The following is a 15,892-nucleotide window of genomic DNA, read 5'->3' on the forward strand; positions in this document are numbered from 1 at the left end:
AATGTGGCCCTAAAGGAAAAGTCAGGGGATAAAGTAATTATGACTCATCTTATCACCATAAATATCTATAACCTACTAGATTTGAGCTACTAACATGTCTAAAAGCAGAAGTTAGAATGAAGACCACGATTTGATCATTAACATAGCTTAGTATCGTAAATACCTCAAACCTCAAATTGACTCAATTTACATGTTGTTATGATTTCCGTCTTCATATTTTAAATAACAGGACAGGAAAATCAATGTCAGGCTTGTGGATTTTAATAAGCACTTGAAAGATTTAGCTTGAGAAAAAAGTACCATATAAAACAAACATAACCCTCCTTTTTACATCAGACCCATGTACAGTTTGACAATGAACATATACATTTTTCATTTTCATCAGTTAGCATTATCATACTGCCTCTTTCACCACGCAATTAAAAAAGTATACATTTTAAACTTGACGCCTAGTAGTTGTTGTGTTGGGGGTTACGGAATCGATAGTTTGAGTATGATGGAGCGTTTGAAGCATTGGTGGAGGCTACAGGAAGCAGCAGGAGCCCTGTGCTGACGTCTCTCCTACACCTATCCATCGCTTGCTTGTATGTTATTTTCTCTTTAGTGATGGGGTCTATAAGCTCTTTTGTGAGGGAAGATTCATCTTGCAGCTCATTAGCTGTTGCGCTGTCTATCAGATTGGCTGCGAGAGCTTCTTGGATAGTGAGGCGGCCTGTTTTAGAGGGATCCACCAACCCACCAGTCAGGTACTGCGCCTCCATGAACCTCTTGGCATTTTCTTTGGGAATATACCCTTTTCTTGCGGCCTCTCCCACTGCTAGACGCTTCTTGGTCACAGGATCCTCGACTCCAGTGAAAGCCTTCTGGGAATTGAGAAGTTTGTACAGGTGACCTGTTTCAATAAGACCTTGTTGAGCTGCATAGTGGACAGATATTTTGTCCTTTTTGGCAAGATCAATGATTCCACCCGAGGCTGCCTGTGCCTCTAGCAGCAGCATGGCTGTGTCGAGGTCAATGAGTTTGCGGGTCAAGGCACTTCTCACAGACATGCGGCTTTCAGTGGTGGTGTCATAAATTCCAGCGATCCCAAAATGCTCATCACCTGCTGAAACAAGGATGTTGTCCAAACTGCCAGTATGGTAAGTTCGGTTGTTCGAACTGCTACTTTTGTAACTCAGGTTTTCCAAACTGCCATCATGGTGATCAAGGTTGTTCAAACTGCGACTATGGTGAGAGAGGTTGCTCAAATTGCTGCTAGTTTGCGTGTTGAGGCTGGTGTAGGAGGATCGCATGGAGGATGACATGGAGTTCAAAGGAGAGGTAGGGGTGTTTTTGATGGGTGATCTTGGGACTGGCATTGGAGGAGGATTTGGCTTTTGGGTTTCTCCTACAACAAGGAGGGCAAACTCAGAAATGCGCATATTTCCTTCCTTGAATTGATTTAAGTCATACTGTGTCAAGCGACCATCTCGTAAAGCATCGTTGACAGAATACTGCTTCCCACTTTTGCGATCTTGCAGAATTGTTGTATCCCCATCTGGACCAGATGAAGTTATTTGCTCCCAGTCACACTCCAACTCCGACAGGTGAATATACTGTTCACGATCAATTACTCCCTCCATGTAGGCTTCATGTGGAGACATGTCTTTACCGGTTTCGGGATCCAAGATGGTGATCTTCGTTGAACGATGTGTCTCTCTTGTGTGTGTTTCTGAATGGTCCTCTGTCTTAATATTGTTCTGCAGCTCAATGATGAGTGTATCTCTCTGGTGGATTGTGTCTTTTTCGTCTAGGATTTCCCGCTCCAGCCGTTGCATGTCAGTGGATGCTTTAAGAGACCTTTGCCGTGCCATCGAGTTTCTTTCACTTACCAGCTTGGTCTGTTGCTGGAAAGACATGCTGATGTTCTGTCTTTGAGAATCTAGCATTTTGAGCTGTCTTTGGAGATCATCCTTTTCTCTCTGCAGAGCATCTCTGTTAGTAATGAGAGTGGTCTCTTCATGAGAAGTCAAAGACTTTGATGATTGCACATGGGTCATTTTGATGTTGATGTTCTGCACGTTATCCTCCTGGTCACGTCTGAGATTTCGCTCCTGCATGACTAGCTCTCTTAGGTGTTCCCTTTCAGACTCCACTGCTGGGTCTTTCTCTACACGAACGACTTCTCTGTAAACAACTTTCTCAATTGACTTCTCCTTTTGCAGAATTTCCATCTTGACCCTCAAGTTGCGGATTTCTCTGTCTAGTCGACTGATACTGGTACCCTCAGACTCCAACTCAGCCTGCAAGCCATCAATAAGCTTTTCCAGTTGAGGGTCCCGTTCCACTTTCAGAACCTCCTCAATAACAATCTTTTCCTCAACGGCCGATGGTGAGTTTTCCAGTTCAAGAATGCGAGATCTGATTCGCCGGAGCTCTGACTCTACTTGAATCTTCTTCTGGCGATCATCCATCTGAGCCAGGGTAGCCTGTTTATCTTGAATCAGGGATCTCAGCTGTCTCACCTCTAATTCAATCTTTCTACGGGTTTTCATTTCTTCATCTAGGTTCTTGTTCAACCTCTCATGCTCAAGGATCTGCTTGGGGTCCCTCTGAAGACGTACTACTTGCTGCGTTACAATCTTCTCCTCTGGCTTCTGCCTTTCAAGGAGAATATATTGGTTCTGGAGATCAAAGACACATTCTTCCACACTACGGCGTTGCTGAATCTCTTCTCTTACATCCCTCCGAAGTCTGTCAACCTCTTTCTCAAGAAGGGGGTCATTCTCATATTTGATAAGGTCTTTAGTGACTACCTTGGTCTCCACCTTGGATTTTTCCTCTTTCAACTCATCTCTTTCTTTACGTAGGTGGGTCAGCAGCTCTAGGGTGGTTTTATAGTTGACTTGGAGACGGGAGACTTGGTTGGTCAGCCTCTGCAATTCTCTGATTACCTCCGGGCTTTTTTCTTCTTTGATAACATCCTGAGTCACTTCCTTGTATTCCACCTTGGGTTTCTGAGCCCGCAGGGTGGTCAGACTCGCTATCACAGTGCTGATTTCTCTCTCCATTTCTGTACGGCTACTGCTCAAATTATTCAGCTCTTTCCTCAGACGCACCAGCTCGACTTCTGTCTGAGGATCGATTCTGTAGATTTCATTGATTCTCTCCTGGACATCGACTTTAGGTCTGAGATTTTCTACTTCACTATAGCGTAGCTGAAGGGTGGTCATGTCCTTCATCAGGATGAGATTCTCTTCTCTCTCCTCTTCCAAGGCTGTTCGTAGTTTCTTTGACTCTTCAAGTGTTTGTGGGTCTTGCTGTACCTGCTTCACCACCTTGGAGACTATCTTGGGCTGAATGGTGGGAATAATCCTCTCTAGTGTGTTTATCTTGCTCCTTATGCTAAAAACGGTATCGTTTAGCGACTTGCACTGAGATTCCTCTGACAAAATGTCACTCTGTAACAACAGAGTAGCCTTCAGCATCTCTGGATCCTTTTCAAGCCTCACCACTTCTTTCTTGACAACCTTCTCCTTTATTCTTTGTTTCTGCTGAGACAGGACCGTAAGCTCACTTTTAACATGAACTGTCTCACTCTCTCTTGTTTGGAGCTCCTTTCGAATCCTCAGCATCTCGTCTCTCATCTTGACAGCTTCTTTGTCAAGCTTCGGGTCTCTCTCGTATTCAGTCAGTACCTTGGTTATCAGTCTAGGTTCGACTCTGGTCAGCTGCAGTTCCAGTTTGATCATCCTCTCATTGGTTATTTCTATCTCTGAATATGTTCCTGACCTCTTCAGTGATTCTTCCTGCGTCCGTTTTTTCAGGGACTGTAGTTCCGCCTCCAGTTTGGGGTCACGGTAGTATTGAACCACTTCCTTCTCTTCCAACCTCTCCACTCCTCTCCTATTCTTCAGAGACAAATACCTCTTGCGGTATACTTCCATGTCTTTTTCAGCATGTAAGCGCCTGGCGATCTCCTCATTCAATTCATTTTTCAGGCTGCCACTCTCCTCCAGGTCCTTCCTCTGGCTCTGTTGCTGCAGCTGCTGAGTGACAACTACCTGACTAACTTTCTCTTCATTCTGCACATGAACAAAGGGACAACGGAGAGAAAGGGGGTCACTACAGGACAAGTGAAACATTATCATTTAGGTCAAGAAACACCAGGAATTAATTTTATTTCATGTTGTTGATGAGTTTTAAATTCCATATTATCATACCTTGGCCATGATGTTCTTTGTGGTCCCCAACTGGCTAAACAGCTGATTGTTTTCTGCAGAGACCTCAGCAAAAAGGTTCATTAGATCTTGCTCCTGTAGTAGAGAAATAAAATGATTTTAGAAATTGAGGAGAGGAGAGGGAGGAGAGGAGAGGAGAGGAGAGGAGAGGAGAGGAGAGGAGAGGAGAGGAGAGGAGAGGAGAGGAGGTACCAGGTTGTGGAAAAGCGCCATAACTGTACCTTTCCCTGTACAGCTCGAGCCACGGTTTGACGTTTCTTTGTGACTGGTTCATCATCATCATCTTCATCGTCGTCCTCATCATCATCACCATTTAGAGTGCTACGGTAAGTGTTTGACTTGAGCTCATACTCCTGAAAGAGAATATACACTTAAGTTAAATATATAGCAGTTGGAAGTGCATACGTAATTAATTGTACTTTATGGCAAATGATAAATAACAATAAACATATTTTCGCAACTCACATTTAGGATGTTCTGCAGATCACCTGAAAGATCCTTGACTCTGCCTAAATCACTTGATTTCTTCTGGATATCTTCCATCACTCTCTAAAGAAGACCAAAATCACAACTGATTAGACAAAGCAGAAGCAGTGTAATGGCATTGTTAGTCTTCAGTGAGTTTCTATATAGAAGTTGGAGACAAATCGATGTATGTTAAGAAATACATCCATTCACCTTCTGAGAGTTCTGCTTGGTTGTTATCTGTGACACATCATCCGTAGGTTTAATCTTATTATTGGGCAAATTGACCAAGAAGAAATCCAGTGACTGAGCAGCATTCTGGAAATCTTGGTTTTTATTGATTGCTTCCTTTATGAGACCAGACCTATCACAAAAAAAAACATATTACTTAAAGCTTCAAAACACAGACACATACCATTACAACAATTCCTGAATCTCTTTGACTCACCTATCCTGGATCTGATTATTGACAATTGTGTAACGGTTCTTTAGCTGTTTCACTTCATCCCTCTGCCGACGGATGTCAGGACAGTATTCATTGAAACTCTGCTGCAGAGAGCTGCATGCTTGCTCTGTCAGGTCCAAGTCTCTGCCTAATTTAGTCAACTCATCCTTGCTTGAGGCGACATCTTTACGCATAGCCTGTTCGAACATAAAGAAAAAGACCAGATACAAAATTAAATAAAAATAACAAAAACACACAATCCTATGTTCTAGCCCCACATATGAGCCTGTCATAAAATAATTCAATATTTGACTTATTTGGTTGCATTATAAAGTACAACACCTGTAGCTGCTGGTTGCGAGTCTGCAGGCCATTAGGTTGATCAAGAATGGCACCATCCTTAGCCAGCTGCTCCTCATACCTAGAGACAGTGCCTTTCACGGCCTTTATCTGCCTCTCTAGGAACATGGAGGCTGTAGCTCTGGTTAAGAGGAGAAACACACAAACAGGACTTAATAACAAAAAAAGGGTCTGAGCATACTTGTGTTTTCAAAATAAAAATGTGTACACGTAGATGCCAATAGCCTATGAACAGCAGTCTCTGTGGCTACTACCAATGACAAATATGGGAATACTACGTGCTAAACTACTGTTATGCTAAACAGCAGATGCTAAGCTACAGTAATAGTAGTGGAGCAGAGTCAAAAGTTGCGAGTACCATTTTTACCGGCTATGTAACTTTTGCTGAAAAGTAAACACAACTCCTGTGGGAATTGAATTGAGGGGTATGTTTTATTTATCACTGCAGAACTTTTTCCTATCCTACTTTACCATAAACGTGCATTAAATGTGTTTTTCTCTTCTTTTATATATATTTTTGGGAGCTTTTTCGCCTTTATTGGAGAGGAACAGCTGAGAGGCAGACAGGCAATGTAGGGAGAGGGGGTGGGGGGGGGGAAGCAACACAGTTTATTGCTGGAATCAAAGTCTTACTTTTTGTTATAAAGATCGATCCGAGCATTTATGTCCTCAATCCTGTTGTTGGTAGCACTGAGTTTGAGGGGCAGGATGGAGGCGGTGGGTCCCAGGGGTTTCTTGCTCAGAATAGGCTCCATCTCTCTCTGGAGTGCAGCCTTCTCAGACTCCAGCTTTCTTAGAGCCTGTGCAGCTTTCTGCAGGGCAAGTCAAACAGTCTTACTGATCACAACAATATAGACTTGAACATACTGAGGACAACTTGTGAGCCAAAAAATATGCTACAATGAAGCTGTTGACTGTCATATTAGGAGAACTAAATGTCATAGGGGTTCACCTCGTCCCCTTGCAGCCTCGTCTCCAGGTCTTGCGTAGGGTTGTTTTTGTCTAGCGGGGCTCTGAGTCGACTCAGGATTTCTTTCTCGCTCAGATCCAGGGCTTTGTTGATCCTGTCTAATTCGCTGGCTAGCTTCGCAGCTTTGGGATCCTCTGGAATGCTTTTGACTGTGGCTGAGGAGGGGGAGCAAAGACAGTCATTCTACATTTTAAATGAGATAAGCCCAAATATTCCACCAAAGACTTGTCTATTGTCGTTTAACCAAGGAGAAACAAATCAAAAGTGTTTTTTCCCCCTCACCTGTCTGCTGAGGGCGAACCACCTCTAATGCTGGGTTCTTCAGTGAGGCCATTAGTGCGGATCTATGGCTCTTCAGGTCGGTCAATGCTTTGTCCAAACTGAACACAAAAACGTGCAATGTTTCATAAGTATCCATTACAGGCCTTGTTTATGTTGTAATCACTTCAAAACAATGGAAGGGAAGCATACTGTACGTGTTGAGTTTGTACTCTTTACCTGTTTACTTTCTCCAGGGCCTCATCATCAGGTGGTGGGACCATGAAACAAGCCCCAGGGAGGGCTGTGGTCTTCCCACTGCTGTTTTGCAACTCCCAGTTCTTACTATCAGAGTTGGACTTTAGGCTTAACGTCTCACCACGGCTCACCGCACCCTGAAACAGACAGAGAAGACGATAAAAACAAGAAAATCATGGTCTGTAACATGCTTTTCTATTAAAGCCTGCATATGACTGTCGATCAGATCCTACCTCTGCATTAGCCCAGTCACACAGGGCCACTACAGTGGTGGGTTTGGTGGGCTTGAGTCGGCGTAACTTCAGAGGTACGACCTTGCTGCTGAGCTCCCTGAGTGCTGCCAGGCGCTGCTCATTCCTCTTTATTGCTGGTTCATCCCCCTGAAGGTGTTATTGAATTAGAACACAAGCAACACAAACATACAAGGGTGAACCAGGATGACTGGTCACAGAATTGTGTAAAAAAGATCAGGGTTGGTATGCATGAAGCCACTCAGAGAAAAAAATTAAGTTGTTTATTGTATATCAACTATAAAATGTACAATACATATAACATTAGAAGAGGCGTAAAATACAAAAAGTTCAAAAGACACTAAATAATAATTAAATATCAAAAACCGAAATGATGTATTTTAGTTATATAAAATGTTACTTTTGAGAGAAAATATTTAACTTCTAATTTGCATTCTGTTTTGTAAAAAAATGTATTCACTTCTTTTACAGTATTTAAGTTAGGCTACTTTTTCTCTCTCTTACTACTTACATTTAGGAGAGCTACATTGGTTAACAAACCTTCTTAGCTTTATTTTGATTAAATATATGTTATATATGTCAAATGTATAATTCAATGTAAAATGTATTATATACAATGTGGAATAGGATGGTTTCTTTTTCCTATTTATGGATCAAACATAATTTATATATTAATTCCACATGTTACCTGCTGCCTGAAAGCGTTTACAAGTCAAATGAACAGTTGTAGTGTGTTCTAGACTTTCTGCATAGAAACCCTGACTTTAGAAATAAACACAACGTGGTACCTCCAGCTCCATCAGGACCGCAGGGTTGCTCTTGTTGGCCACAGACTTCGGGAGCAGGTTGGAATTGAGTCTCTCCAGAGACTCGGACACCGTCTCTGCATCCAGCTGGAACTGCATTGAACAGATTGGGACTTGTTAACAGTGAGCTATGGTGGCCGGGTGGATTTAGCAGAAGATGTGTTAGCGGCATAGATAGTAAATAATAGGTTTACTGTACTGTACCTTCTTGTAGTCTTCAATGTTGTCCAGGTGTAGTTCCTGCGCTAGACACAGATTGAGGAAGCCTTGCCACTCAGACTGAACAGCATCTGAGTGCTCCTGCCAAAACAACAACAACAATCAATCACTTTGGATTCCTTTGAATTTATTTCACCATAAGATCCTACCCTTTGTTTTGTTTTTCTGATGATATATCACATCTGTCATACAGATATGTGTCTATTGTTTGAACCAGCCGACTGACAAACCTTTATTGCGGCGCTGCCGGGGTGTTTCTTCTCAACAAGACGATCTCCTTCCTCCTGCAGTTGGTTGATCTCACTCTCGTGTGCTATCAGGCCATTATTTTTGAATTTCTGTACACAAACAGAAACAACATATAGTGGGATGTAGAGAAAATTACCTTGTTTTTCAAGTTTTCAAATCAAACTCTTCCTGCAGCTACACAGTTTCTATGTACCTACTGGTTACACCAGTTGGGTCCAAAGCAGGCGCAATCAGCCCCTGAAGGCAAGCTGTCAAACAAAGTTTTAATGTTTGTCTTTCCAAACTATATCCAATGTGCTCCTCTCACAATGAGCCAGTATTGGGGTCACATTTAGGACACATGTTGTGGTTTTGCCCTCACCTCGTACTCCATTCGGACGCCCGGAGGGTCGGACATTCGATCGCTCCAGTCTCTCTGGAGGATCCTATCCTGCTGGCCCGACAGGTAGACCAGCTCCTTATTGCAGCTCTGCATGTATTCATAGAGAGAGGACAGGTGGCTGCGTCTCCGCTGGCAGCGCTCCTGCAACAACACACGACACGCATGTAACATTAACAAACAAGGTTATAATATGCTATATTCCTAGCTTGTCTTGACTATCTAACCATATGGAGATGGAGATGATTTTAAAGGATCCCATTTAAAGCGGGTGAGATCTGCAAAGTGGCTGCTTTGTGGAGCACAGCCTGACATCTTCAACTACCAGAGACTGGTTCCAAGAAGCGTGTTCACTATGTTATCAAGATGACTGGAAAATGGAATTGTGTAAAAAATAATCGTGCCTGGTATGCGTTAGTCTCGCAAAGCCAGACCAAAACTACAACAAGTAGTATGGTCTGGATCCAGCCCATTTAGATCCGTCTATACGGGGGAAACTGGGCTGACCTGTTTTTATTTCTTTAAACCAATCACAATCGTCTAGGGCGGGGCTGAGCCCGGGAAGCAGCACCGGTGTCTGTGCAAAATAGTGCCGGGGGGGAATTGTTTTGCTGGAACGTCTGCACGTTCAGAGGCTGTTAGAGAAATGGCTTAATCCCAACCGCAAACAAACAAAAAATATTAAAGACAAAAGGAATAAACATAGTTAGTTGCTTTCTCACCAGAATGTCAAGACACCATACACTTTAACCCTCAAGGAGCTCACGGGATAACTTAAAGGGAATGAACTAGTCACAGTGTTTACTCTGGTAACATTAACAACGGCGGCCCGTTGTCCCGTAAATCACCAAAGAAAAGGAACGGCGGCTCTTAATCTGGCTGGTTATGAGGTCCGCTGCTCAATCCAAACCCCCACGCTTCATTTCCCAGAGTTTATGAGGGTATTGCTGCCCGGGGGAAGTTTGTACAATGAAGTGGCTAGGCTAAGTGTGTGTGTGTGTGTGTGTGTGTGTGTGTGTGTGTGTGTGTGTGTGTGGGAGAGCGCTACCCTCACAGTCAGACACACACAGGTTGGCTGTGAGCGAATTGTTTCCGAGTTTGAGGGTGAGCTCATTACGGGAAAGCCAGCAACAGGAAGGGGGGGAGTTACGCTGGTAGCCGACGTACGTGCTGATAGCCGCTGCAAAACCCTGGAAGCCAGACTAGGTATGCGTGAAACCAGCTCAGAAAAAAGGGGAACATTTGTGAATTATGTTGCTTGCAACACATTCAGTCTCACATGTCATGAAATGTTCAAATTACACATGTCTACTGTATATCAAATATTGAATCTACCATATATATTAAAATTAGAAGAGCTGTGACTTACAAACGGTTTTAAAGACTCTTCAGGCAGGAAAAAAACTTTCAAATGGAACAAATACAACTTACAATACTTTTGAGAGAAAATATTTAACTTTCCATTGCATTATGTTCTGTAAAAACATAAATCAATCATCCGTTCCACAGGATTACCAAAAGATCCACTGCAAGAACAGATGACACACAGACTACCTATGCAACATAAACACACACAATCAAAGTCGACTCCTTCAAACAACACGAGTCAAAAAATAAAAAAAATAACTCACAACAAGTTCAGCGTACTTCTTTTTGAGGGCGGCGTACTCCTCCTACAAACAAACAAGATGGAGCAGGTAAGTGATTCATGTGGCATTAAGCCCTGCAGAGTGCCTGTATGATATGTGTGGTTCTGTGCTGGTGGTACCTTTGAGGTGGTGGTGCTGGGCTGCAGCTGCCCGTTGTAGGCCTCGATCTCCTGTTGTAGAATGTTGTGTTCTGCAATCTGCTTCTCTACATCCACCAGGTTGGGGCCGAACTCCTCTGCATTTACCTGTTGCTGTAAAGACATGATGGCAGCACAGAGTAGAAAACTTAATGATCGGGAAGATGTTTATAGCCACTAAAAAAACCTAAAAGACTGACTTTTAACTGACCAATTTGCCATCCAGCAGAGGCCCCCAGCCGATCTTTTGAGGCGGCTCCAAATCTTTCACCTGGTCATACACATCCCTGTAATGGCCACAGTCCTTGGCCCAGCGATCGTGTAGATTTTTTACACTAAAAAAAAACAGAAAAAGTGAGACACAACAACAAGCATATCAGTCAGCGGTAAGTAGACGGTTGGAGATCAGTGAAAGGGAATGTGTTGGGATACTTTGCGGTCGATGGTATGTGACATTTCTAGTTTGTAGGTGTGTCGGTTGGCATGCACTGTGTTTAGTTTGGTCGCTGGGGCTCCAGGATAAACTCACTCTTTCTCTATCTCGTGAGCCTGCGGGTGCCCCAGCCTCTTGGCCTTGTCCACGTCCATGAACAGATCCTTCAGCAGCCCCTCCGCCTCGGCCAGGTTTTGTGCATTCTCCTTCTGGTGGATCAGGGGCAACTCCTTCACATCACGCTCCTTGTCCTACATGGACGGGAAGACCATTGTGTTTATCAGAGTGAAAAAATGTTCTTATTTGTTTTTGTGAAAGGTTTTTATTTTATCTCCAAGAGTTTAGTTAAACCTCCTACGAGGAATTCTTAAATGTATTATGTTGACCTGTAACAGCAAACAAGACCATCAGTGTCATCACTTTTTTTATATAGTTATACGTATATTAAAGTTATTATTTATGTCTATGCACTGCCTGACATCCCGGAAACTTAAACAAAACTATTTTTGGCAGGCAGACCGAAACATCCTTTGTTACCTGAACAGTACTAAATCTAAAGTTTATTTTTCTATACCATCATCGTATTACAATCTTACATAGTTACGTATAAATACATTACCTTTTATTGTATGTCAAGCGATACATAAATAAAGTTGGGTTTGATTTGACCTCATTGCAATGTATCTAGTGCTCTATCTTTCGCTCGCTTCCTAAACCAGTGCACACTGCCAGCACGTGAATGGGCTACACTACAGCTTTTGTCCAAAGGTGCAGCTCGAATCAACAAAAACTGAAAGATCCTCGTAGCTACTTTAAACTGCCTTCATTTTGCTTCGACAGTGAGTTTCTAAGATTATCTGAGATTAAGTCTTGAAGTTGAAGCTATAAAACTATTTTTTTTTCTCAAACTTGTTACTTGACAGGTTTTAAGGAATTGAATAATCCAATAACGCTGGCGTTAATGTAGTCAAGTCATCAGTGCTCTTACCTTAGTCAGCAGCGTCTCGGCTTGCAGGATATTCTTTTCTACCTGGTCGGCACTCCTCTGCATGCGAGCGACCAGCATGGACAGGTCATTGGCCTGGGTCCTGGGTAAAAACACAAAAAAAGATTAGGGTCAAAATCCTAATCTAGGGGGCGCCCTTAGCTCAGTTGGTAGGGCGTCCCCCCCATGGGCCTCGGCCAGCAGCGGACCCGGGTTCGATTCCAGCCCGCGGTCGTTCTCTGCATGTCACTCCCCTCTCTGCCCCATTTTCAATTCTGTCTCTACACTATCAATAAAGCATAAAAATGCAAAAAAAATCTTAAAAAAAAAAAAATCCTAATCTAGAACAAGTATATAAGTAAGATACACTCTTGATACTGTTATTACCTTGTTTTTTGTGCGTTTGCTTTCTAAAATCATCAAATCTGTTTCCATGGAAGTAGAGAATAATAGGATTTTTGTACTCAACTATACTTTGAAAGTCAAGAAAAATTAAAAGTCTATACAAGATAAGAAAAAGTCATGTTGTTATGGCAAAATCAGGAGGACGGTTGAGGTTAAGTCCTCACTGCATTTAAGAGGACCCTGGTCTGTGAAGTGGCTGAGGAAATATTGAGATATTTAAATACTCTTTTACAAGGTCAAAATATTATACCCATTATTGTGTTTAAGAACAGGCCAAAGGCAGCTATATGCAGGCACAAGCACTAGTACTCATGAGGTGCCAGTGTCTCCTGTAAGAGTGTTATATTATTGGATTATCATTACTGATGAATTACTGTGTCAGCAGAAGGTTAATGTTTAAGCTAGTGGACGTGGAGATTATTATAAATGGTTTATTCAAGCGGAAACTGTACCTCAGTCTGTAAATGCATCATGTATTATGTATTGTGTGTGTATGATTTTGATATAATTATAAACTATTGCTGCCAAGTACATGTAGTGGAGGACAAAGCATTTATGATGGGTCTTAAAAGTACGTCTTTCAAAACAGCCGCTCATTCATTACAGCTTGATCAAACAATGTTGCCTTTGTTCTTCATGTGAAGAAAGGGCACCAAAGTAAATGTTTCGTGTCAAAGTACAACAATGAAGAATTCCACGACCTGCTCAGTGCAATCCCTCACTGGCATGTCACTCAGCCTCAGAGTGTTTGTTCTGTCACTCCTCCTCTGCAGCGATAAGAAAGCCAACTATTCATTGAGACACACCCGCATCATCACCCAGGGGACATAGTAAGGGTGGGTGTGTGTAGTCCCCTGTCCCCTCCATTAAAAGTCAGGAATGCTGTCTGTTTGCAGGACCAGACATTCCTGTCATGTCACACCAGCGGCATGCAGCTCTTATCAAATAAGCGCTGTCATGAATCTCCATTGTGACAGTTGAAGTCAGAAGTCATGGCAGGAGGCCCATTAGTCCCTGCACTTTTTTTTCTCTTCTTCTTTTTATTAATCTCAGTGCCAGAAGTGAAATTACGCAAGTGGCGTACTGAAGCGCAAATATGAGGTACTTTCTTCTATGCTTCTACTCCACCACATTTTAAGGGGGAATTTTGTACTTTTTACTGCACTACATTTCCTTGACAGCTTTGGTTACTAGTTAAAGGCTCTTAATGTATTTAACACACAGAACTTGTTTTTTCTTTGTTTTGTTTTGTTTTTCTCGATTAAACCACCCAACTGTATAACCAAGTAGAGCTGTAAAGATAAGTAGAATAATTGAAGTCAACTGACAGGAAATGAATCATTTTTATGAGTATTAAATTGGCTCATTTTATGATTCCAGCTCATCACGTGAGGATAAGCTTCTTATCTTACCAATTATTTTTCATAATATTAGTGCAGTTTTAGTCATTTTGAAGTTTGGACTATTTGGGTGGATTATAAACAAGCCCTGTGAAGTCATCACTTTGGGCTCTTGGTCATTCTGACGGCATTTGTCACAATTTTTTTGACTTTTCGCCAACCAAACAATCGATTAAGTAATGGATAATGTAATCACTAAATGAATCCATGATTAGTGGTTGCAGTTTTATACCCTATAGTTAAAAATAAAATTCATTGCTCATATATTAAATCGTTAGTATCAATCATTCAATTAATGATATTACCACATTATTACAGTCACATTGAGATTGTTTAGTGCTTACTATATACTATAAGTATACTTTCTTGATCAAACTTACATAATTCTACTTCAGTTACTTGTAGTGGAGTAATTTTCTACCCTGTGGTATTAGTGCTTTTCGCTTCAATAAAGAATCTGAATATGTGCCCCTTTACTCCCACCACAGACTCTTATCTGTGCTGCAAAGGTCCAACAGGTGGGTGACTGGATTCATATGTGTGCACTGTGTTACAACACCGCGCAGCTCTCTCTTGCAGTAATCACAACTCCCCCCCCTCCCCCCCCTCACTCAAGTGTAGCTGTGGCCAAACAGAGGCGGCAGCAGAGAGACCCTGCCCTGCCACTCCTGGAGGCCCCTGCTGCCTTTATCTCGGCAATAATAAGCACTCTGCTGCACAGCACACCTCTTTTTGAGGGAGCGCTAATACTTAACAGCATGTCCCCCCGCACCTCCCACCCCAGGGCTAATGAGAGGAGATAAACACCTGCTTAGTCATCTGTAAAAGGGTGCTCATGCATACTGTGTGTTACTTCATAAAACAAGAATCGATGGTGGCGAGAGTTGGCTCACCCTTATGCTCAAACAACCACCGGTTCCACGACATAGCAATGACAACAAGCAGCACACTCAATTATACACTTGGATTAGAGCATCAATAGCTACACTGTTGACCCATCGGCCTCGTGACTCAGAAGCAAAAATGGACTAAGTGAGTCAGGGAACCGAGTAGGTACAACCCTTTGAGCAAAGATAGGAATTAAAGCGCTGCAATTACAGTTAAGATGTCAGGTGATGAGATGAGAAAACAATAAATGGAAAACACTCAAAGTGGTGGCATAAACATATTTAACAGGACAAGACCCAGACACTGTATGTCAATGGAGAGTTCTTTCATTTGCCAAACCTCCTCATGCTCCTTTTTGTCCTTTGACAGAAAAAATGAAAGGCAGGTATTTGTATTGAAAACAGAGAATGTACAGTATGTATTCCCTACAGTCAGAGCATTGTTGCTCTCAAACAGTGCCTCACTCCCTTGGTACATTGTATTGTCTTGGGGAATAAAATAGCCCTGTGTAAACACATATGGGATCATGGTACAAAAACAATCTGCCCCACATGCAGCATGGGGGCAGATTTTAGGTCAGCCCTTCAGAAAACAAAAGCCAAGATGAGACAAGACTATAAGAGGGATAGTAACACAAAGCTTGGAAACCTGACCCCTACACACACACACACAAACATACATACACAGAAAGATGAAATCACTCACTTGCTGATCTTCACAGGACTGTACTCCTTTTTATTCGACATCTTGGGGGCACCGTCTGGGGGCCTTGGCGTCTGGTGTAATCTGAGTCTCTGTGTGTGTGTTTCTTCTGACTCCTCACTCTCGCCTGCCCTCTTTCTCCTCTCGCTCCTTCTAGTCTCTTGTGACGTTCCACCCAGCACACACACACACACACACACACACACACACACACACACACACACACACACACACACACACACACACACACACAGTTAAGGAGCGTCCACCTGCATGGGCTCCACCCAGGCCAGCAGGTGTGTCGGAGGAGCAGCAGCAGACCGGGCCGACCTGTTCCACTCTCCTGCAGCTTGACAGCACTTGCTCTTGGGTGCATTCATAATTCATGAGTCTGTCCTCTAATGGGGGGGAAA

The 15,892-nt window shown here is 42.7% G+C and overlaps 1 protein-coding gene across 1 annotated transcript; it reads right to left on the reverse strand.

The window, feature by feature from the left end:
* Positions 1-245: 245 nt before the first annotated feature.
* On the reverse strand, positions 246-15,664 carry evplb (envoplakin b). Its single transcript, XM_080044078.1, has 22 exons — positions 15,483-15,664; positions 12,088-12,187; positions 11,196-11,350; positions 10,878-11,001; positions 10,649-10,780; positions 10,512-10,553; positions 8,863-9,024; positions 8,483-8,590; positions 8,238-8,333; positions 8,016-8,126; positions 7,210-7,356; positions 6,959-7,113; positions 6,743-6,840; positions 6,443-6,615; positions 6,124-6,302; positions 5,473-5,611; positions 5,134-5,327; positions 4,899-5,049; positions 4,686-4,769; positions 4,442-4,573; positions 4,203-4,295; positions 246-4,064 (listed from the first exon to the last, which is right to left on the reverse strand). The coding sequence occupies exons 1-22, from the start codon at positions 15,521-15,523 to the stop codon at positions 450-452; spliced, it is 6,231 nt and encodes a 2,076-aa protein (XP_079900204.1). The 5' UTR covers positions 15,524-15,664; the 3' UTR covers positions 246-449.
* Positions 15,665-15,892: the final 228 nt, after the last annotated feature.

The sequence above is a fragment of the Ammodytes marinus genome, assembly GCF_949987685.1.
Source record: "Ammodytes marinus genome assembly, chromosome: 16".
Taxonomy (NCBI): Eukaryota; Metazoa; Chordata; class Actinopteri; order Uranoscopiformes; family Ammodytidae; genus Ammodytes; species Ammodytes marinus.

What these genes read in the sequence shown, in the direction of transcription:
- evplb (XM_080044078.1), bottom strand. Translation starts at nt 15,523, where the DNA reads ATGTCGAATAAAAAGGAGTACAGTCCTGTGAAGATCAGCAA. An exon ending in GCGTCCGAATGGAGTACGAG is followed by an intron (nt 8,591 to 8,862) that starts GTGAGGGCAAAA and finishes GTTTGTGTACAG; the next exon opens with AAATTCAAAAATAATGGCCT. An exon ending in AATAATCAGATCCAGGATAG is followed by an intron (nt 5,050 to 5,133) that starts GTGAGTCAAAGA and finishes TTTTTGTGATAG; the next exon opens with GTCTGGTCTCATAAAGGAAG.